The 16,463-nt window shown below is 30.8% G+C and overlaps 2 protein-coding genes across 4 annotated transcripts; one reads left to right on the forward strand and one right to left on the reverse strand.

Moving 5' to 3' along the window:
* The first annotated feature begins 765 nt into the window (after positions 1–765).
* On the forward strand, positions 766–10,985 carry LOC111428062 (Pigment-dispersing factor receptor). Of its 3 annotated transcripts, none has more exons than XM_023063469.2 (10): positions 766–898; positions 4,662–4,732; positions 5,648–5,738; positions 6,072–6,226; positions 6,279–6,494; positions 9,523–9,743; positions 10,097–10,166; positions 10,226–10,311; positions 10,377–10,560; positions 10,612–10,985. In XM_023063469.2, the coding sequence occupies exons 2-10, from the start codon at positions 4,700–4,702 to the stop codon at positions 10,732–10,734; spliced, it is 1,179 nt and encodes a 392-aa protein (XP_022919237.1). In that variant the 5' UTR covers positions 766–898; positions 4,662–4,699; the 3' UTR covers positions 10,735–10,985. The 3 variants fall into 3 exon arrangements, with proteins under 3 accessions (XP_022919237.1, XP_022919236.1, XP_022919238.1); XM_023063468.2 differs by having other exon boundaries at positions 770–898; positions 5,648–5,752; XM_023063470.2 differs by lacking the exons at positions 766–898; positions 4,662–4,732 and adding an exon at positions 5,505–5,581.
* An 838-nt stretch (positions 10,986–11,823) lies between these two features.
* Positions 11,824–14,339, reverse strand: LOC111427933 (probable cytochrome P450 6g2). The gene is made up of 5 exons (XM_023063296.2): positions 13,755–14,339; positions 12,826–13,705; positions 12,560–12,772; positions 12,165–12,416; positions 11,824–12,082 (listed from the first exon to the last, which is right to left on the reverse strand). The coding sequence occupies exons 2-5, from the start codon at positions 13,703–13,705 to the stop codon at positions 11,904–11,906; spliced, it is 1,524 nt and encodes a 507-aa protein (XP_022919064.2). The 5' UTR covers positions 13,755–14,339; the 3' UTR covers positions 11,824–11,903.
* Between the last annotated feature and the right edge of the window lie 2,124 nt (positions 14,340–16,463).

A 16,463-nucleotide genomic window follows, 5' to 3' on the forward strand; every position in this document is an offset into this window, starting at 1 on the left:
ATACAAAATGTAAAGCAAACCACGAGGGTATGTGATGGAGAAACGACAAATATTGTCAGAGAATGCAATATTCGTGTTTCCTGTCAACGAAATTTACATCTTCTTGTTTTCATACGTTGCAACTTCAATAAACATTGCGTCTATTGAGAATTCAATAAATTTATCAAGTGTAACCTTCAATTCAGTAAAAATAAAAATTCCTTTATTTTCTCGAATTTCGAAATTTTAAATTTAATATCGTTCGAAAAGCTGGTATTGTAGTCCTGAACACAATACGTCACGCAATATAACACGTGGTAATTTTTTAATCGTCACAGAAACACGTGATCGAGTCACGTGTTTTCACATCTATATCATTCGTTTCGTAATTCATTTTGCATTTGGTCCATACAAAAGATTATTCCCCCTTTATTCTTTTTTATATCTTTTAAAGGAGGAGGTAATTTAACCGGAGAAAAAGTTCCTATTATCTTCGAAGCTAATTTTAGAGAAAATCGTTAAATATCAAAAGGTCGTAAAGGGATTTAGATAATAATATTGTAATCCTAAAGAAGATTTTAAAATAAGATTAAAATTTTAAGAATTTGAATTTTATTATTAATAGTTACAATAAATAAATTTTACAATTATTGAAATAATAAAAATTAAATTTTATCATAAGATTAAGAAATACAATACAATGTTACGTGAATTTGATGAAACTTTAAAAGCGCATGTACAGAAATGCTAACAATGCAGTCAGAAATTTCCCGATGCAGACGCGAGTTGTTGCGTTCTCGCAGTCCTTCAGCAACCGCTGAAGACTTCAGTCAACTGAAACGTTACCGACTTCATCTCTTTTTATCATCGAGAGGAAGATTATGGAAACATCGAACTTTTAATGATGTCACTAGTATAAGTAAGTATATTTTTAGTATATTTTTTATTTTAAATTTATTGTAGTATATTTTTAACTTAATTTATTTTAAAGATTTTCATTATAAATATTTTGCATAATTAACTCTGAAAGCTAAATAACTTTACATTCTCTCCATTTATTAAAAAGCTTCGCGGTTTTCATTTAAAAGGTATAAACCCACTTAATGCATTAAAAAATCCATTTTAAAATTTTATGTATGTTTACATTCTACATACATATCTAGCCGTAAGCGGAATAAAAAGTTTTACTCGGATTTTAAAATTATGCGGATTGGCGGAGCCGCCGGATTATTGTGTTAAAGAAAAGTAATCGAGTTTTATTGCTTTTATGAATTTTTCTATTTATATGAAATTGTGGTAAACAAGTACATAGTGTCATTGTGTATTAATGTTTTGTGCGCTTTACTGGTCGGGTTTATTTTCACAATGTAACATAAATAGATTTTCCAAGAAAGGAGACTTAAACTATTATCAATAGTAAACATAACGCTCTAATCGCCTCTCAACATGATATATTACACGTTTGGTTAATTGTACACTTTAGAATTAGGAGACGATAAATTTAATTTTATTATCATCATATACAGGGTTTTTTGTTGAGAACCGCTGATACCGCTGTCAATTCAGTTGACTTGGTTACTTAGCAGCGGACATATCATTTAACAGTTAATAAACAATATCATTTAACGTCAAAATTAGACCTATTACAAATCAAAAAGTACTTATTGTTTATGGAGCTGCCGGAGAAAATGTTCCACGTGCAAGAGATCTGTATTTGAAACGATTTCCAAATCGACAGATGCCTTCAGTAAACATTATTCTTCGGTTAGTCCAGCGGGGAGAGAGACAACCTAAGAAAGGTTTTGGTGGCGGTAGACCAAACAGATATGCAGTGAATGTAGAAGTGAAGTTCTAGAAATTGTTGATGCAGATCTAAGTACTAGTACTCGTCAAATTTCTCACCAACTCGAAGTTTCCCAGAACTTTGTTTGGCGTACATTGAAAAGTAATGGTTTATACCCCAACCATTTGCAAAAGGTGCAAGAGCTGATTATCCTTTGCGATGGATATTTATAATAATTGTTTTAGAGATTTTGTAATTTTGCATTTAAAACATTGTTAGACATTTCATAAATTAACATTTATTATTTCTTTCAACAAATTACGAATTATCTAAAATAACAAAACAACTGAAATAATAAATTGTCTAGTTTTACAACTCCTTCAAAAATGAGGATGGCGTTGACAAGTATTTTAATTGTTCTTAACTGAATATCAGCGGTTCTCAAAAATGGACATTAAATTATTTAAAAAATTAACATGCGATATCTATGTAACTATTAGGTTTTTAACAAAACATTAATAAGAAAATCTTTTCAGTTTTACCTCTAGTATCTACCCTTTTAGTCTGCTCCGTATGTTATAAATCACCCTGTATATTACCTACGAGATTATTGGCTCTATTAAATATATTATCTCAAAAAGTAAAAGGATTTTTTAAGGAATTGTAGTTAATTTTCGTAAATAAATCATAGGAATTTATAAAATTTACTTAAAATGATGTTTGTTTCATTATTTGAATACTTCCGTAACTTTTTAAGATTTTAAGTAACGCTTTCTGATAGTCACAAATTATAACCAAATTCAATGTCATCAAAACCTGCACAATAATACCAAACACTACAAAATATCCACTTAAAAACTCGACACGAACGGAGGAAAAAGGGGAATATTATGCGATCAGGCGTCACGCCTTGCTGGTAAAATTTGAACATCTGCAACAAATCTAATATGTCATACCTCAGTTTGAATGTTATGTCCCTAAATGCTTGATGATTAGTGATTAGGTATAATAGGCAATCATTTATCACTTTTTTCCTCAAATATTATCCATTATTCATCTAATAGCAAACAACTCAACAGCAAAACTAAACAACTCAAGCCACTGCATCTTTCGTTACCAACACATTCATAAAAATCCACTTAGATCGTGGCTATAACAAATGTGCTTTCAGATTGAGGTTGATAACTCATGATTACCTATGACTGAAAATACAAGCTAACACTCATTCAGAACATATTCTTGGTAATAAGATCACTTTGCCAATTCTACGTAGGTGTCCCAAAATTCTGTGGAGATAAAAATCGGTCTGGCTTAGGTGTTGATGGGTTTGGTTTGCGTGGTTTAGGTTGGGTTTGATTTGAGCATGTAAAAGTTGGATTTGGTTTAGATGTGGATCAACCAATGGAACATCAAGGCTTGACTACGGTTTAATTGGGTTGGGTCAGATTTCGGTGTGACTGATTTGCACTGGGTTATCTGGTTTGGGTTGAGGCTAGTTCTGAGTGTGAATAGCTTAGGGTTAGTTTAGTTATGGATCACATGGATGATGATATTGAGAGGTATCAGAGTTGAGGTGTCGAAAAATTCCAGGAATAATGCATAGAGATGTCAAGGACAGGTAGAGTACAGTCAAGTAGAGTTGAAATCATATAAATTATTTCTTTGAATTTTCTGCATATAAGTCATGCTATAAGTTATAATAAAAATATGGGCAAACTGCAAAAGTTGCCTCCCAGCTCATCGTCGCGTTTTTTTTTGACACTCAAGCCCAATTCATGTTCTGAATGATTTATCCATACTCGACCCCGTCAGTTCATTAGGGTTTGGCATATAATGTGGGTGAATATTGTTGCATGCTGGATAGGTCAGAATAGTATCTAATCTCTATATTGCATGATAGAGCACATTGATGATGTTTATCATCCTATGTGAGGAGTCAATAAGGAAGCAATAACCTTTTACACATTGCTGCATACGTCTTGTTAATAATATATATAACTTGATATTTTCATTAATTACAAACTTATTGATAAAATTCGGGATTGGACAAATACTCGAGCTGACCAAATAATTGGCAATAAAGAAAGGCTAAAATGTTATTCAAATATGAGAAGATGGAATCCAATAACTTCTGACGAAATGAAAACGTTCCTGGGATTATACATTGTGATGTCGTTAATTTAAAAGTTATTGGAGTAAATCTGCAATTTATCATCATCCATTGTTTGGAAATAATATGGCGAGGAACCATTTTGAGAACATACTAAGATGTTTATGTTTCTATAAAGAAACAGATGATACTTCTCATAAAATGGACAAAATTTACCAAGTACTGAATCATATTTTACATAATATACAAAGTTTATATTATCCGGATGAAAATCTATCATTAGACGAAGCACTACTTTTGTAGAGAGGACGGTTGACTTTATATTATGTAAACGTTACCCTAAAAATAACTCAACACTCAACAGAAAAAGTGGGTATCTTAACTTTAATCGTAACCCTCAATCTTGTAAATTTTATGGCATAAACGTTCAATTAAACATTTCCGAGAAATATTAATCTATATTTACCGGAAATTACACTCATCAACCATAGCCTTGATATTAATTCGATTTTAGCGAAACTGAAATTTATTTTCAGTAATGTCGGTTTAATTTCTTTTAACACCATTTAATAATACAAATTTTTCGTTCCTGCCGACTACGATGCATCAACTCGTCCGAAGAACTCAATTTCTTTTAAATATGATTTGCTCATATTCCCCGTCAAGATTTTTAACTTCCGCTTAATGCAAAACAGTTAATGCAAACAATAATCTTTTCAAAACAAATTTTTTAGAGTAACTTGAAAATTAATAAAAATACAATTTTTAAAGTATTTATTTTAATTTCAGATAATCCACAATGGATATAAATTCGTGTTTGGATAATTATGAGAATTTCACCAACATCAACAATAATACACGTAAGTTGTGTTTAATGTGTTTTACATCATTTTTTATTCGCAACATAAACTCGAATTTAATTCAAATAGTTAAGTGTAAACAAACAATTTACAATGTAGAGATTTTGAAGGTCTAAGAAAATTTATGAAATTAGGTGTAAGTAGTATTAAGCTAAGATAAGGTTTCGACAAGGTGATTCAATTAAGTGGTAATAACTTTAACTGATTCTATAATAATTATAATGCAGAACAATTTAGGAAATATTCTCATAGGTACTTAAATAACTTTAATAATTAATATTAGAAAGAAATTAGAATATAATGTTTAAAAAAATCTGAGCAGGCTCTCTTATTTGTAACCATAGATGTTCTATTATTTTATGTCATTTTTTTGAAAATTAAAGAAGTCATTCCAAAGTATTGAAACTAATTTGTGAAGAAAAGTATTTCAAAATTTTTTGTGAATCCTCGTCAGAATGTCTGCTCCGAGTAGAAGAAGTAAACGAACAGCTCAACTTATTTTAGCCGCCATCACTGATATGGCAGAAAATAACGGATCTTCAATACAAGCTATATGTGATCACATCAGCGAGCAATACGCTGTTCCTGAACGAGACTTTAAAAAATATGTACAAACTGCTATAGAAAAAGGAGTTGCATTCGGAGCTATTAAAAAAACGAGGGGACGGAAATATTTGATTGGGGATGTCTTAGAAAAAATACGATCGGGTCGAAGAAGAAGCAGAACTAGGAGTCGAAAAAGAAGGAGAAGAAGAAGGTCAAGGAGAAGGAGAAGAAGAATTTAGTGAAAAAGATTAATTACTTGTGGCCGTTTTTTTAAAATATTTTTTGAAGTTCTTTAAATAAATTGTAAATTATCATGAGTAGAAAAAAAATTAAATAAATGATGTAACACTGTTATGTTTTTTTTTTTAGTATTTTGTAACGCAATATTTGATGGAATATTATGCTGGGCACCGACATTGGCTGGAACATCAGCAAATCAATCATGTCCTAGTCAAAAAGGGTTAGACTCAAGTCGTAAGCAAAAATAGTTATTTACGTTACAAATCCAGTAGGTGACTTGTAACAGTACGAGTTAGATATTACGCACAAGGCGACGAAGAATCTGAAATATTTAAATCAGTACTGTTACAAAATCTACCGGATTTTATATAACATTTTATTTCATACTGCCGAGTCCGGTTAAACAGCAATTACGAATGCAACACTTACCAGCCTTGTGATGTTATAGCTCACTTACCGGATTTTTATTGATGAAGTAAACATCAATATACCGGACAGTATGAAATAAATACAAAAAAAAGCTTGAAATAGACACTTTCCATTTCAATTTTAGAATTGGCTTTTCGGACGTGTTTGATAAATGGGAAATGGGAATCAAATAATTTCACAAAGGACACCTCAAACGGTTACACGAACTATGAAAATTGTGTACCACCTCATGGTCGAGATCTTTTTAAAATGTGTCGAGAGATGGATGAATGCATAGAGGTTAATTTAGTTAATTATGTTAATTAATAAAATTAAAACTTATTTATTTTAGATTATCGAAAAAACTAGAATAATTGAGTTTGTTGGATTATTTTTATCGGTTTTTTCACTGGTTATTTCACTGATTATTTTCTACAGATACAGAGTGTTAAGGAATAATCGTACTACAATACATAAAAATTTATTTTTAGCCACAACTATACAAATGACTACGAGATTATGTTTCTATATTGATCATAGTTTTGGGATGAAAGGAATTAAGGAAACGGTAAGTTAATTTAATACCTACTTACTACTGAAGAAATTTGAACAAAAAAGTAAATTAAATGTTAGTTAACGCATCGTAATAGTATTTAATTAAGTTTAGTATTGTAAACATGACGGAACAATTTTATCTTTATAAAACCAAGAATTTAAAACTTTAATAACTCTAGAGCCTTTCTGTACACTTTTTTCTCCATAACGGTGTGTAACACAATAACAAGCATATAACCCTTAAGGCTCTATTTGGATTTTATATTACACGTAAGTGGTTCATTAAAATTCTGTCATTTTTTGTATAGAATTAAATTCTCTATCTGACAATGAGTAGGTTTTTCCTTTCAAATCTTTTGGGGTTTTAAAAACGAATAATATATGTTAAAAATAGTAATTAACTTTTTGAACTGTATAACATCGAGCGATATAACTAATGGTGTTCCATTTGGGAATAACTGAAGTGTTATTAAACTTTAATATTATAATTAAACTTTAATATTAGTTTAATACAGTTATTACTATTTCATCAATATTGCCTCTATTTCGATAATAATTGATTGGGTTAGGTCGAAAAAAATGCTTCATTTGATAAATTGTTAACTATTTCCATCCATACATAGAAACCGATAATAAAAAATTGCTCAGTTGTTTATAAGCATCCACGAAGCTTGTGCAGTAATCAATGGATAAAGTTTGGCATTTATTTATTACTTGCAATAACTGATTATTATTAGTGGTGATATCTCCTAAATTAATTCTATCTTTTTCAGCAAGATTAAGAGTGTGGGCTACACAGAAATGGTTTTGTTTATTTAAAATTTCGCTAACTGCTTTTTTCATTGAATCTGCATTGTCTGACTATAGTCACTATTTTAGAACTCATCTGCCACTCGTTCAATATTTCTTGAATAACATTTGCTATATTTTCAGATGTATGATTATCTTGTTTTGCAGTTCATAATCGGTATTTAAGATTTTGGTGTATTTGCAGAAACCTTTATTTTCAACAATTTGTAAAGGTTTGTAATCCTGCACTATCATTTGAATCAACGCATCATCTCCATTTTTCTCTCGCAATCACATACACTAAAACACAAGTTACTTTTAAAAATCTCAATACTTAATTGCGTTCGATTCCCATGTATTTCTGTATGCTGACTTGTAACTTGAATAAAATCCGGTTCGATCGACTCATCCATAGGCACCGTTCCACTGGTGGTCACGCAAAGCGTAAACCCAACTCGAGACTCGAACAGTCTAACTCGAATTGACTTGAAATAACTTCAACTCGAGTTAACCTGATTTGATAAATCGAGTTGACCCATCTGTAGTTTCAACATAATGAATGTCCGGCATATTAATCTAGAATTGTCTACAATTATTTAAGTTAATTATTTTGAAAAATATTAAAGTCTGATTCAACATTAATCCTACAATGCAAGAGGATATCACACAAAGGGTTAGAAAGGTTGTAGCTGATCTCCCAAGGACAGAAGTCGAAGCTTGGATTTATAGTACACTGGATTAACCGCCCCTGGTTATAAAAAGATATTATATTTCAATATTAGATGTAAAAAATATTCCGTATTATGTAGATATGTATTATGTTCATTAAGGAATTTTATTCATTGAGAAGAATAATAATAAGTCACATTCTCAACCAAGCTGCCACATAATTTGATACATTAAAAAAATTATTCTGATTCGTCACACCTCCTTATTTGGTTCTTTGTCTTCATGAACACTTGTTAAACTGGGTAGTGTTTTGATGGAAGAATAAGACGGATAGTTTCTGTGGAAAATGGTATCGTTGATTTTATTGATACTGAACGTATACTTGTCAAAAGAGAGTCAAAACTCAACAGCAATATGTATATAATATTTCTATTGTGTTCAAAAGTGTTTATTTCTGGTATCAGTTGACAGCTGCCCAATTGGTAACAGGGCAGGTGAAATATCACTAAAATTTTATACGTTTAAGGTTTTGGTAAAATTTTCTAACCGAATTTCCAACATTAGCATTTCCAAATTCAGCTTTTAGAACATCTAAAAGATACATCAACTATCTGAATGTAGATTTTATCCTTGATCACATGCTTTGTTTCATAAATTAACCTGATACAATATCGAGGAGAGGATGGATTTTGACACAACTTTTTGCCTTCTATACTTCTTAATCTAAGTGGAATAAAGGAGCTTTGAAAAACTTCTGTTTGAATTGATTTGTTGCGATCTATCACAATCCCATTTATGAATCCGTTCTAAAGTGTGGTCCAGAATCCAGTTTCACATAAGTTCAGATACACTAATTTTTAGATAATGCAATTTTTGAACATCTTATAAATCATTATTGGATTCAACCATTAAGGGGAGATTATCGGAAATCACTCCGGTTGTTGTAATTACCAGAAAATTTAAGTAAGTCGTACTTGAGTAAATTGGAATTACGAATACTTGATTAAAAATTAAGACATCGAAGAATTTGCCCAGTTTAGTGAAATCATTTAAAATTGGAATTAAAATATTGATTTCTTTGATAAATAGGTTTATTTTTTAACGAATGCTGCAACTTAAATTTATTCCAATTAAAACTCAAGCTAATTAATTCACGTGTGGCGCACATTCTGGATAACGACCTAAAATTAAGCCGTACAAACATGTTAATTTTGATTGTTAATATTAAATTTAAAGGATCCGGCCCAAATATTTACCAAGATTAATATTTCAATTCAGATTAATTAAATTTTAACGTAATCCTTACTTGAAGAGTATTTTATGATCGATATTAAGTTAGAAAAAAAGAAATTTTGATTCATCGCAAATATTTCTCGCTAAAAAATATCCTCGTACCAATAACCTTTACCTTTAGATAACTCTTAATACAATTTTAATTACTTCACTCGATGAAAAGATAAAGTTTCAGTTCACCCTTAATACAAAATCTTTACGTGGAGATATACAGATATTAAATTTCAATTTCCAATTTCATTTTCCTAATGACATTTCAATCAAAAAATAAAATAATTTTATTTTTATAGGAATATCTTTGCGAGGCGTGCATAATTTTATTGGAATACACCAAAACAGCAATGTTTATGTGGATGTTTATAGAAGGTCTTTATCTGCATAACGTTATAACAGTAGCGGTGTTTCAAGAGCACTTTTACATAAAACTCTACTTTTATTTGGGATGGGGTGTTCCATTATTCATTGTAACCATTTGGACTTTAGTTATGTTATTTTCTGTTGTTAATACTGGGTAAGTAAATTTTATACTGTTATTTTATACGACAAATTAAATTTGACAAAGTCAATTTGATTGAAACGAAATGTTTTCTCCCCAATTTATACCAGCCGTTTTACTATTACTAATATCAAAACGGATAAATATCCCTTTGGGTTGCTTTCAAGTTATTTGCTATGGTTTGTGTTTAATCAATTTAATGGCTTTTTATATAGCAACACTTTTATGGACCGTATTAATTGCGATTTTAATTTTTCCATTAGCAATTTTACGAAAATTATTATGTGTGTATCATTTTTGAAATAATAATAAATTTTAAATCCAATTTCTTTTTCGTTTTTTTTTTATAAAAGATTTTTGTCTTACAGATGTTGGTTCCTTTACAACTTTATGCCCCATTATTGGATACTCGAAGGTCCGCGATACACGGTGATCATCGTAAGTAGCTTTTCAGAGGGTTTTTCAAGTTTATAATACGAACTTTGAACCGATTCCAGCTCAATATGATTTTCCTATTGAATATTATCCGCGTTCTAGTGGTGAAGTTGAGGAAAAGCAAAACTAGCGAAATCGTACAAGTTCGGTAAGATCATGAGATTCAAATATCCGTTAAACTTTTTCAATTACATTTATCGTTTATGGTTTTAGAAAAGCGGTTAGAGCTGCTATTTTTCTTTTACCTTTAATGGGGATTGCGAACATTCTATTTATAGTCGATTACAAACTCTTTAAAAAAGCTTGGAAATTCGCGTTGTGGTGCTACACAACATATTTTATTACAACGTTTCAAGGGTTTTTTGTTGCTGTGCTTTATTGCTTTTTAAACGAAGAAGTAAGTTTTAAGTTTTGCTTTGTTCTTAATAAAATTATTTCATTTTTTTAGGTAAGAACAGCAGTTAGTCACAGCTTTTCAATTTATATGATGTTAAGGAAGGACAAAAAATATGCCAATCGAGGATCAGTTGTGGATACGAATTTAACTGCATTAGGATATTCAGATCAGTAGAGTAATATCAATAAAAACGTAGTAAAAATATACGTAGTCAATTAAAAGATAATAAAATGTAGAAATTAATGAAGCTTCGTTAATTTAAAATTGTGCACATTTCAAACTATTGAAATATAATAAGAAAAGTAATATATTTACAAAAAATGTATTTAATGGCATTTACTTATTTATTGCGGACTGTGATTTTAAGATTATGTTGCAAGTTATAATAATAAAGACATTCCCCAAAAAAATTGTTCCACAGCATATATTTTTTGTGTTGTTACTTGCCCCCGCAATAACATTTCCTAAAACTGTGAAGATCCTTTAAAAATTTCTGGATATTGGAAAATCCTTAGCAATACCTGGTTATTTTTGAAAATAGAATAACAGCACAACATTAAAAATCCGAAATCTTTAAGAATCTTTAAATGTTATAGAGACGATTAAGAAGAGACTTTATAGGAAATACTCTAAATAGCTTTTGAATATGACAAAAAGATTAATTTCAATTATTATCAATCAAAAAGCGGTAAACATCAATGTTTGACCATAAAAAGAACGATTCAACAGTATAGGTGAACATCATCACAGATCTTAATAACACTTCTCCAAAAATAAACTTTAGTATTAGCTGAAAAAATGAGATATATAATGGCATCATCAAAAATGTAACCGAAAGTAGTCAAAATGTAGTTAAATATTTTGACAAGTAAGCAATTTTAAATAGATAATGAAGGATTACTTAGTTCAACTAGAAAGAGGAATTTCTCGCAAACCAGTTTTTCCGAGAAAATTGCAAGTCACATCAACAATTAATATTATATACAATTAAAGAAGCAGTTTAGGGATTTACGAGCTAATCCGATCGATTAGAACAACTATGATTTATTAAAGTTCATATATTATCAAAAGACAGAAACTTTAGATGACAAAACCTAGCAAGAAAACGAACCTTGAGAGTAGGCACTTTAATAATAGAATCTAGAAAAAAAGGACAGAGAGATGTAGAAGTTTAAAAAGTTTAAAAACGTTCTTTTCTAGTCGGGCATGAAAAAATCAAACAAAGTCTTTTATAACAAAAAAAAATTATGACATTTTTAGGAGTTAAATTAAAAATCTGATTTATTTTACTTATATAATAAGACAAACCTCCCATCTTTTTCGATTTCATTAAAATTATTAAACTACATCATATTATGGTGAATATATTTTAAAATAAGCGGAATTCCTCCTTCCGCTTCGAGTAATAGTGCCTTATGGTCGAACGTTAACCGAGTTGGAGTGGTACTCGACTTGAGGATTTCAAAATTCTTGACTATACTTATTAAGCCCATCTTTCCGCTGAGATGGGCGAATCGTTCTCCTAGATAACACAACAACAATATTCTTAGAAATCCTTGAAATGCTTAAAAGAAAAGATTATGTACTATATTATCTGTTCGTACCAATGCAATTTCTTGGTCCACTTCCAAATGGTAAATAAGTATAAGGATTTATTCCACCCTTACTTTCATCGTTAAATCTTTCCGGGTCGAAAACATCCGGGTTTTTATAATAATTAGCATCCGAATGTAACCCCGCAATCGGAATAATAACGTGAACCCCTGCATCTATTTTTAATTTGTAAGGTTCTAAGAAACAGTCTTCTTTACATTCTCTAACCAAAAAGGGTGCTTGGGTATATTTCCGTAATGTTTCTTTAAAACAACAAGATTAATGAATAAAATGTATAAAATAAACATGAAAAAAAAGGAATTTTAAATCAGGAAATTTTGAATTTTAAATCCACCGGAAATAAGAATTTTAAATCTACAGGGAGTTTTTAATTTAAATAGATTACCATTGAAAACCATGTCTAGGTATTTCATGTTCCGTATAACATCGTAAGTTAATTCGCCGAATTTTTCTTCGGTTTCGTTAATTTCTTGACGTAAAGTATTTTGGACATTTACATTCATGGCTAATTCATATAAAGCGAAAGACATCGTTGAACTCGTTGTTTCAAATCCAGCTGAGAAAAATGATACAGCTTGAGAAGATATTGTTATACCATCTAAAAAATAAATAAATTATAATCCTGTATAGAACATATTTGTTATAACTTACCGAATTTAATTGAATTCTCATCTTTTTGATTTTTCAACTCAATTAAAATATCAATTAAATCATTTCTTTTAATATTTCCCTTTTCGCGTTCTTGCAAAACATCCCAAAATAATCGATGTAAATACATTGTAGCTTCACGATCCAAAAAACTGAATTTAAATATTTTAACTATAGCTGGTGCTAAAAAGTAACAAAAAGCACTCATTTTTCTTAATAAACTCTTTTCAAAAAGCTTCTTTCCAACCGCGCTCAATGTTGCTTCTTTTTCATCATTGTCAAAACTTGTTGGTTTTAAACCGAAAGTACAAGAAGAAATAACATCCGTGGTATATTTCCCGATTAAATCTTTCACATCAACAGTTTTTTGTAAAGTTTTTTTCTCTAAATATTGCACCATAGAATCGGAACATTCTCTCATTAATGGTACCATTAATTTCATTTTACCCGATGTAAAAATGGGCGATAATTTCATTCTTAACGCTTTCCATTCGGGGTTTTTAACAGCAAAAACGCTGCTGCAAGTTAAAGGGTCCGCTTTTTTATCATTTGTGAATCCTCGGTCAGAAAATTTTGTAAAATTTTTTATTAAAACGTTCTTTATCGTTTCGGGATCGCGTAGAACCAAAGCTGGTTTGTGGAGTAAATGAATTCCAAAATACGGTTGATTTTGGTATTTTTTATAAAGTGTTGATAAATATTGGGGTACTGTTTGATTGGAAATTAATATATCGGGGATGTTTCCTAAGAGAGGATATGAATGTTCGTGTGGAATATCTTTTAATTTCCAATAGTTCGTGGTAAATTTTTTTAAAAAATATATTAATATTATTAATAAAAGAATTGTTGCTAAGAATTCGTTTACTTGAAAAGTTGGAGGCATCTAAAATAATTTTATTTAAAATTTAATAAATAATTATAATTAGACTTACCTTAATTCAAACTAAAAATTTATTTATTTTTCTTAAGGTAAGTTTTTATTCTTATAAACTTTGAACTTGTGTTCTTCACATTCAGAGTCTTTTAGGTACAGAAGCACTCTCGCAGGTGCACGTGTACCTCTCGTTCAGACTGCGCGGTCAGAAGTGGCTCAGTCCTCTTTTTATGTTGGATTTTTTTTTCGTGCGTGTTGTCCCTCTCCGAAAAGTTCCGGTTTTAATTTGCCCCAACCAAACCCCATTAAAACGTAATGCGAATTAAGTACTTTAAAATTAATTATTCCGCAAAGCGTTAATGTGAACTCAATGTAGCAACAAATATAACACGTTAAAATTACCATATAATTCTAACAACAACATATTATATCGTTATCGTTGTCAAAAACTTGTTGTTTTTTTGCGCGGCTTTTTTTGATATACTTTTAATTTATACAAACCCTGTTTTTTTCTACCTGATTCTTGTTCAGGATCCAGGAGCGTCTTTAGACGAAACGTGTTCTCCCAACGTCGTCGTCTACTCTCCCAATAACATTGACCTTACAAATTCATTACGTTGTGTAATTCGATGAGGAACGAACTTATTTAAACTGAGACAGCGTTTTAAATGACGATTACGAACAATGTAAACGTTTTATAAAGAGATGTTAATAAATTTTTGTTGTACAATTTATCAATTTTCTTTATCTTTGATAATATTAAACAAGCATTAAGCATTAAAGATAATTAACAAGCATTAAACAAGTTTTTTTTCCAGTAAAATTACAATTAAGATTAGACATAATTGAAAAAAGCTGTTCAATAAGCTATAAATTAATGTAATCTGTAATTAATAACCTGTCATTACCTATTGTACGATTGGTTCAAAATCTCACAAATCAATTATGACAATTCATAATTAATAACCTAAACTTTTATGGCAGTTTTCAGAAAAAAAGTTAATACGAAAATTGGAGCACAAACTTAATGTACAATAGGACTTTTATAAATTAAAAACAGACAATAATAATAGAGCTGCACTAAAGCGGCGAATATGTTACTGATTCATCAATTGTATAATTAATGAAGATTAACTGTAGCTCTTGAAACTAAGCTTATATTTGTTGGAGCTCTTGTGAAAAGTCAAGTTGATTTAGGTATATAAGCTGTAATGAAATGTTGCGTGACGAGATTAATAGTAAGTGGAAAATGTCCTGTCTATGGTGTCACTTCCTCAATGTGCGTTTTTACCAAAATTAGTGGGATTTAGCGATAGCGGTAGTTTGTTGTTTTAGCGATAACCTCAAAATCATTGATTTAAACTTACAAAGTTCAATACTTTATTGACAACAGATTCAGTACCTAGTCAAAATCTAATCCCAATACACCCACATCGACCACTGCCTATGAAATATGCTGGATAGTGTAGGTAGTGATGTTTTGTTATGCACCAGGCCGTAATTCATAAATTAGCTTGACTAGCACACTTTAACGTGTCCCTGTGCATTTTTTAGGCACACTTTTACTAATCTGATAAACTATCTAGGGGATAGTTACAACGGTTTTAAGCGCTCCCATTGGCTAAGAACTGGATTTATCTATGGGATAAATTTATCAAGAGGTGGTAAAAGTGGGCCGTAGACCAATACTTTAATCCAGACATCCCAGACATACAATGACATGGAAGACAAAGTTAGACAAAGTCTTGGGGATGACTTAGGTTGGTCCAATCCAACAATCAGTTTTGGATTTGGTCCTTTATACTTCTATTATATCAACTTCTGGCTGATGATAGACTAACAGAATGGTGGACGAGTTTTCGCTCATGATTGACTCGCTGACAGCGGATTGGTAATAATAAGCGTTTTATTGTTTATAATTTACAATTTAAAATATTTCTCCAGTACAATATACAGTGCGTTCCAGGATAGATGTTACAAAAGGTATAATGACCTAAACATGTTTGAATTTTATTTTAAGGATGAAGAATTAACCTCTGCTTGATGTGGAGAGAATTTTAAACATATTTTGAAAATCAACTCGGCCTTCAGAATGAAGCGAAAACTATTTTTAGTTCACGTAAAGTACGGCAAAATTTGTTCAAAAATGTTTATGCAATTTTATTATTATTCTGCCTTTCTTAATAGAGGGGCCGTTAAATCAGTATTCTTATCTACAGCTACTTGAAAGGTTCAGGGAAGAATACTTAGACGACATGTCGCCGATAGAAAAACAGGCAATTTACTTCCAACACGATGGATGCCCTGCTCCTTCTACAACACGCGTAGCTGAATGATTAAATTTAATATTTCGAGAAAAGATTATATCTAGAAATGGTCCAATTGCGTGGACTCCAAGGTTTCACGACTTCTCTCTATCCACCTTATCAAACGCCACCTTCAGGTCTTTAATGCATACAACTTTCCTCCCTTCTTGTTCAACTCCGTATTTTCCAGGTGTTTCAATATGTATACATATATTGTCAATTGCCCCTCTTCCCTTCCTGAATCCCGCGTACCCAATCCGGCATGAACTCCACCCTCTCCATTTCCTCTTCCAATCTCCCCAGCGGTACCTTTGCATCTATTTTAAATATAGTGTCCAACATGGTGATACCTCTATATTTGCCCACCACCCTTTTACTCCACTTTTTATACAGTGGGCATATTATCCCCATCCTCCACCTGTCCGGAAACCCCTCCCCTCTCCATACGTCGTTTATTACCT

The sequence above is a fragment of the Onthophagus taurus genome, chromosome 6 (assembly GCF_036711975.1).
Source record: "Onthophagus taurus isolate NC chromosome 6, IU_Otau_3.0, whole genome shotgun sequence".
NCBI lineage: Eukaryota > Metazoa > Arthropoda > Insecta > Coleoptera > Scarabaeidae > Onthophagus > Onthophagus taurus.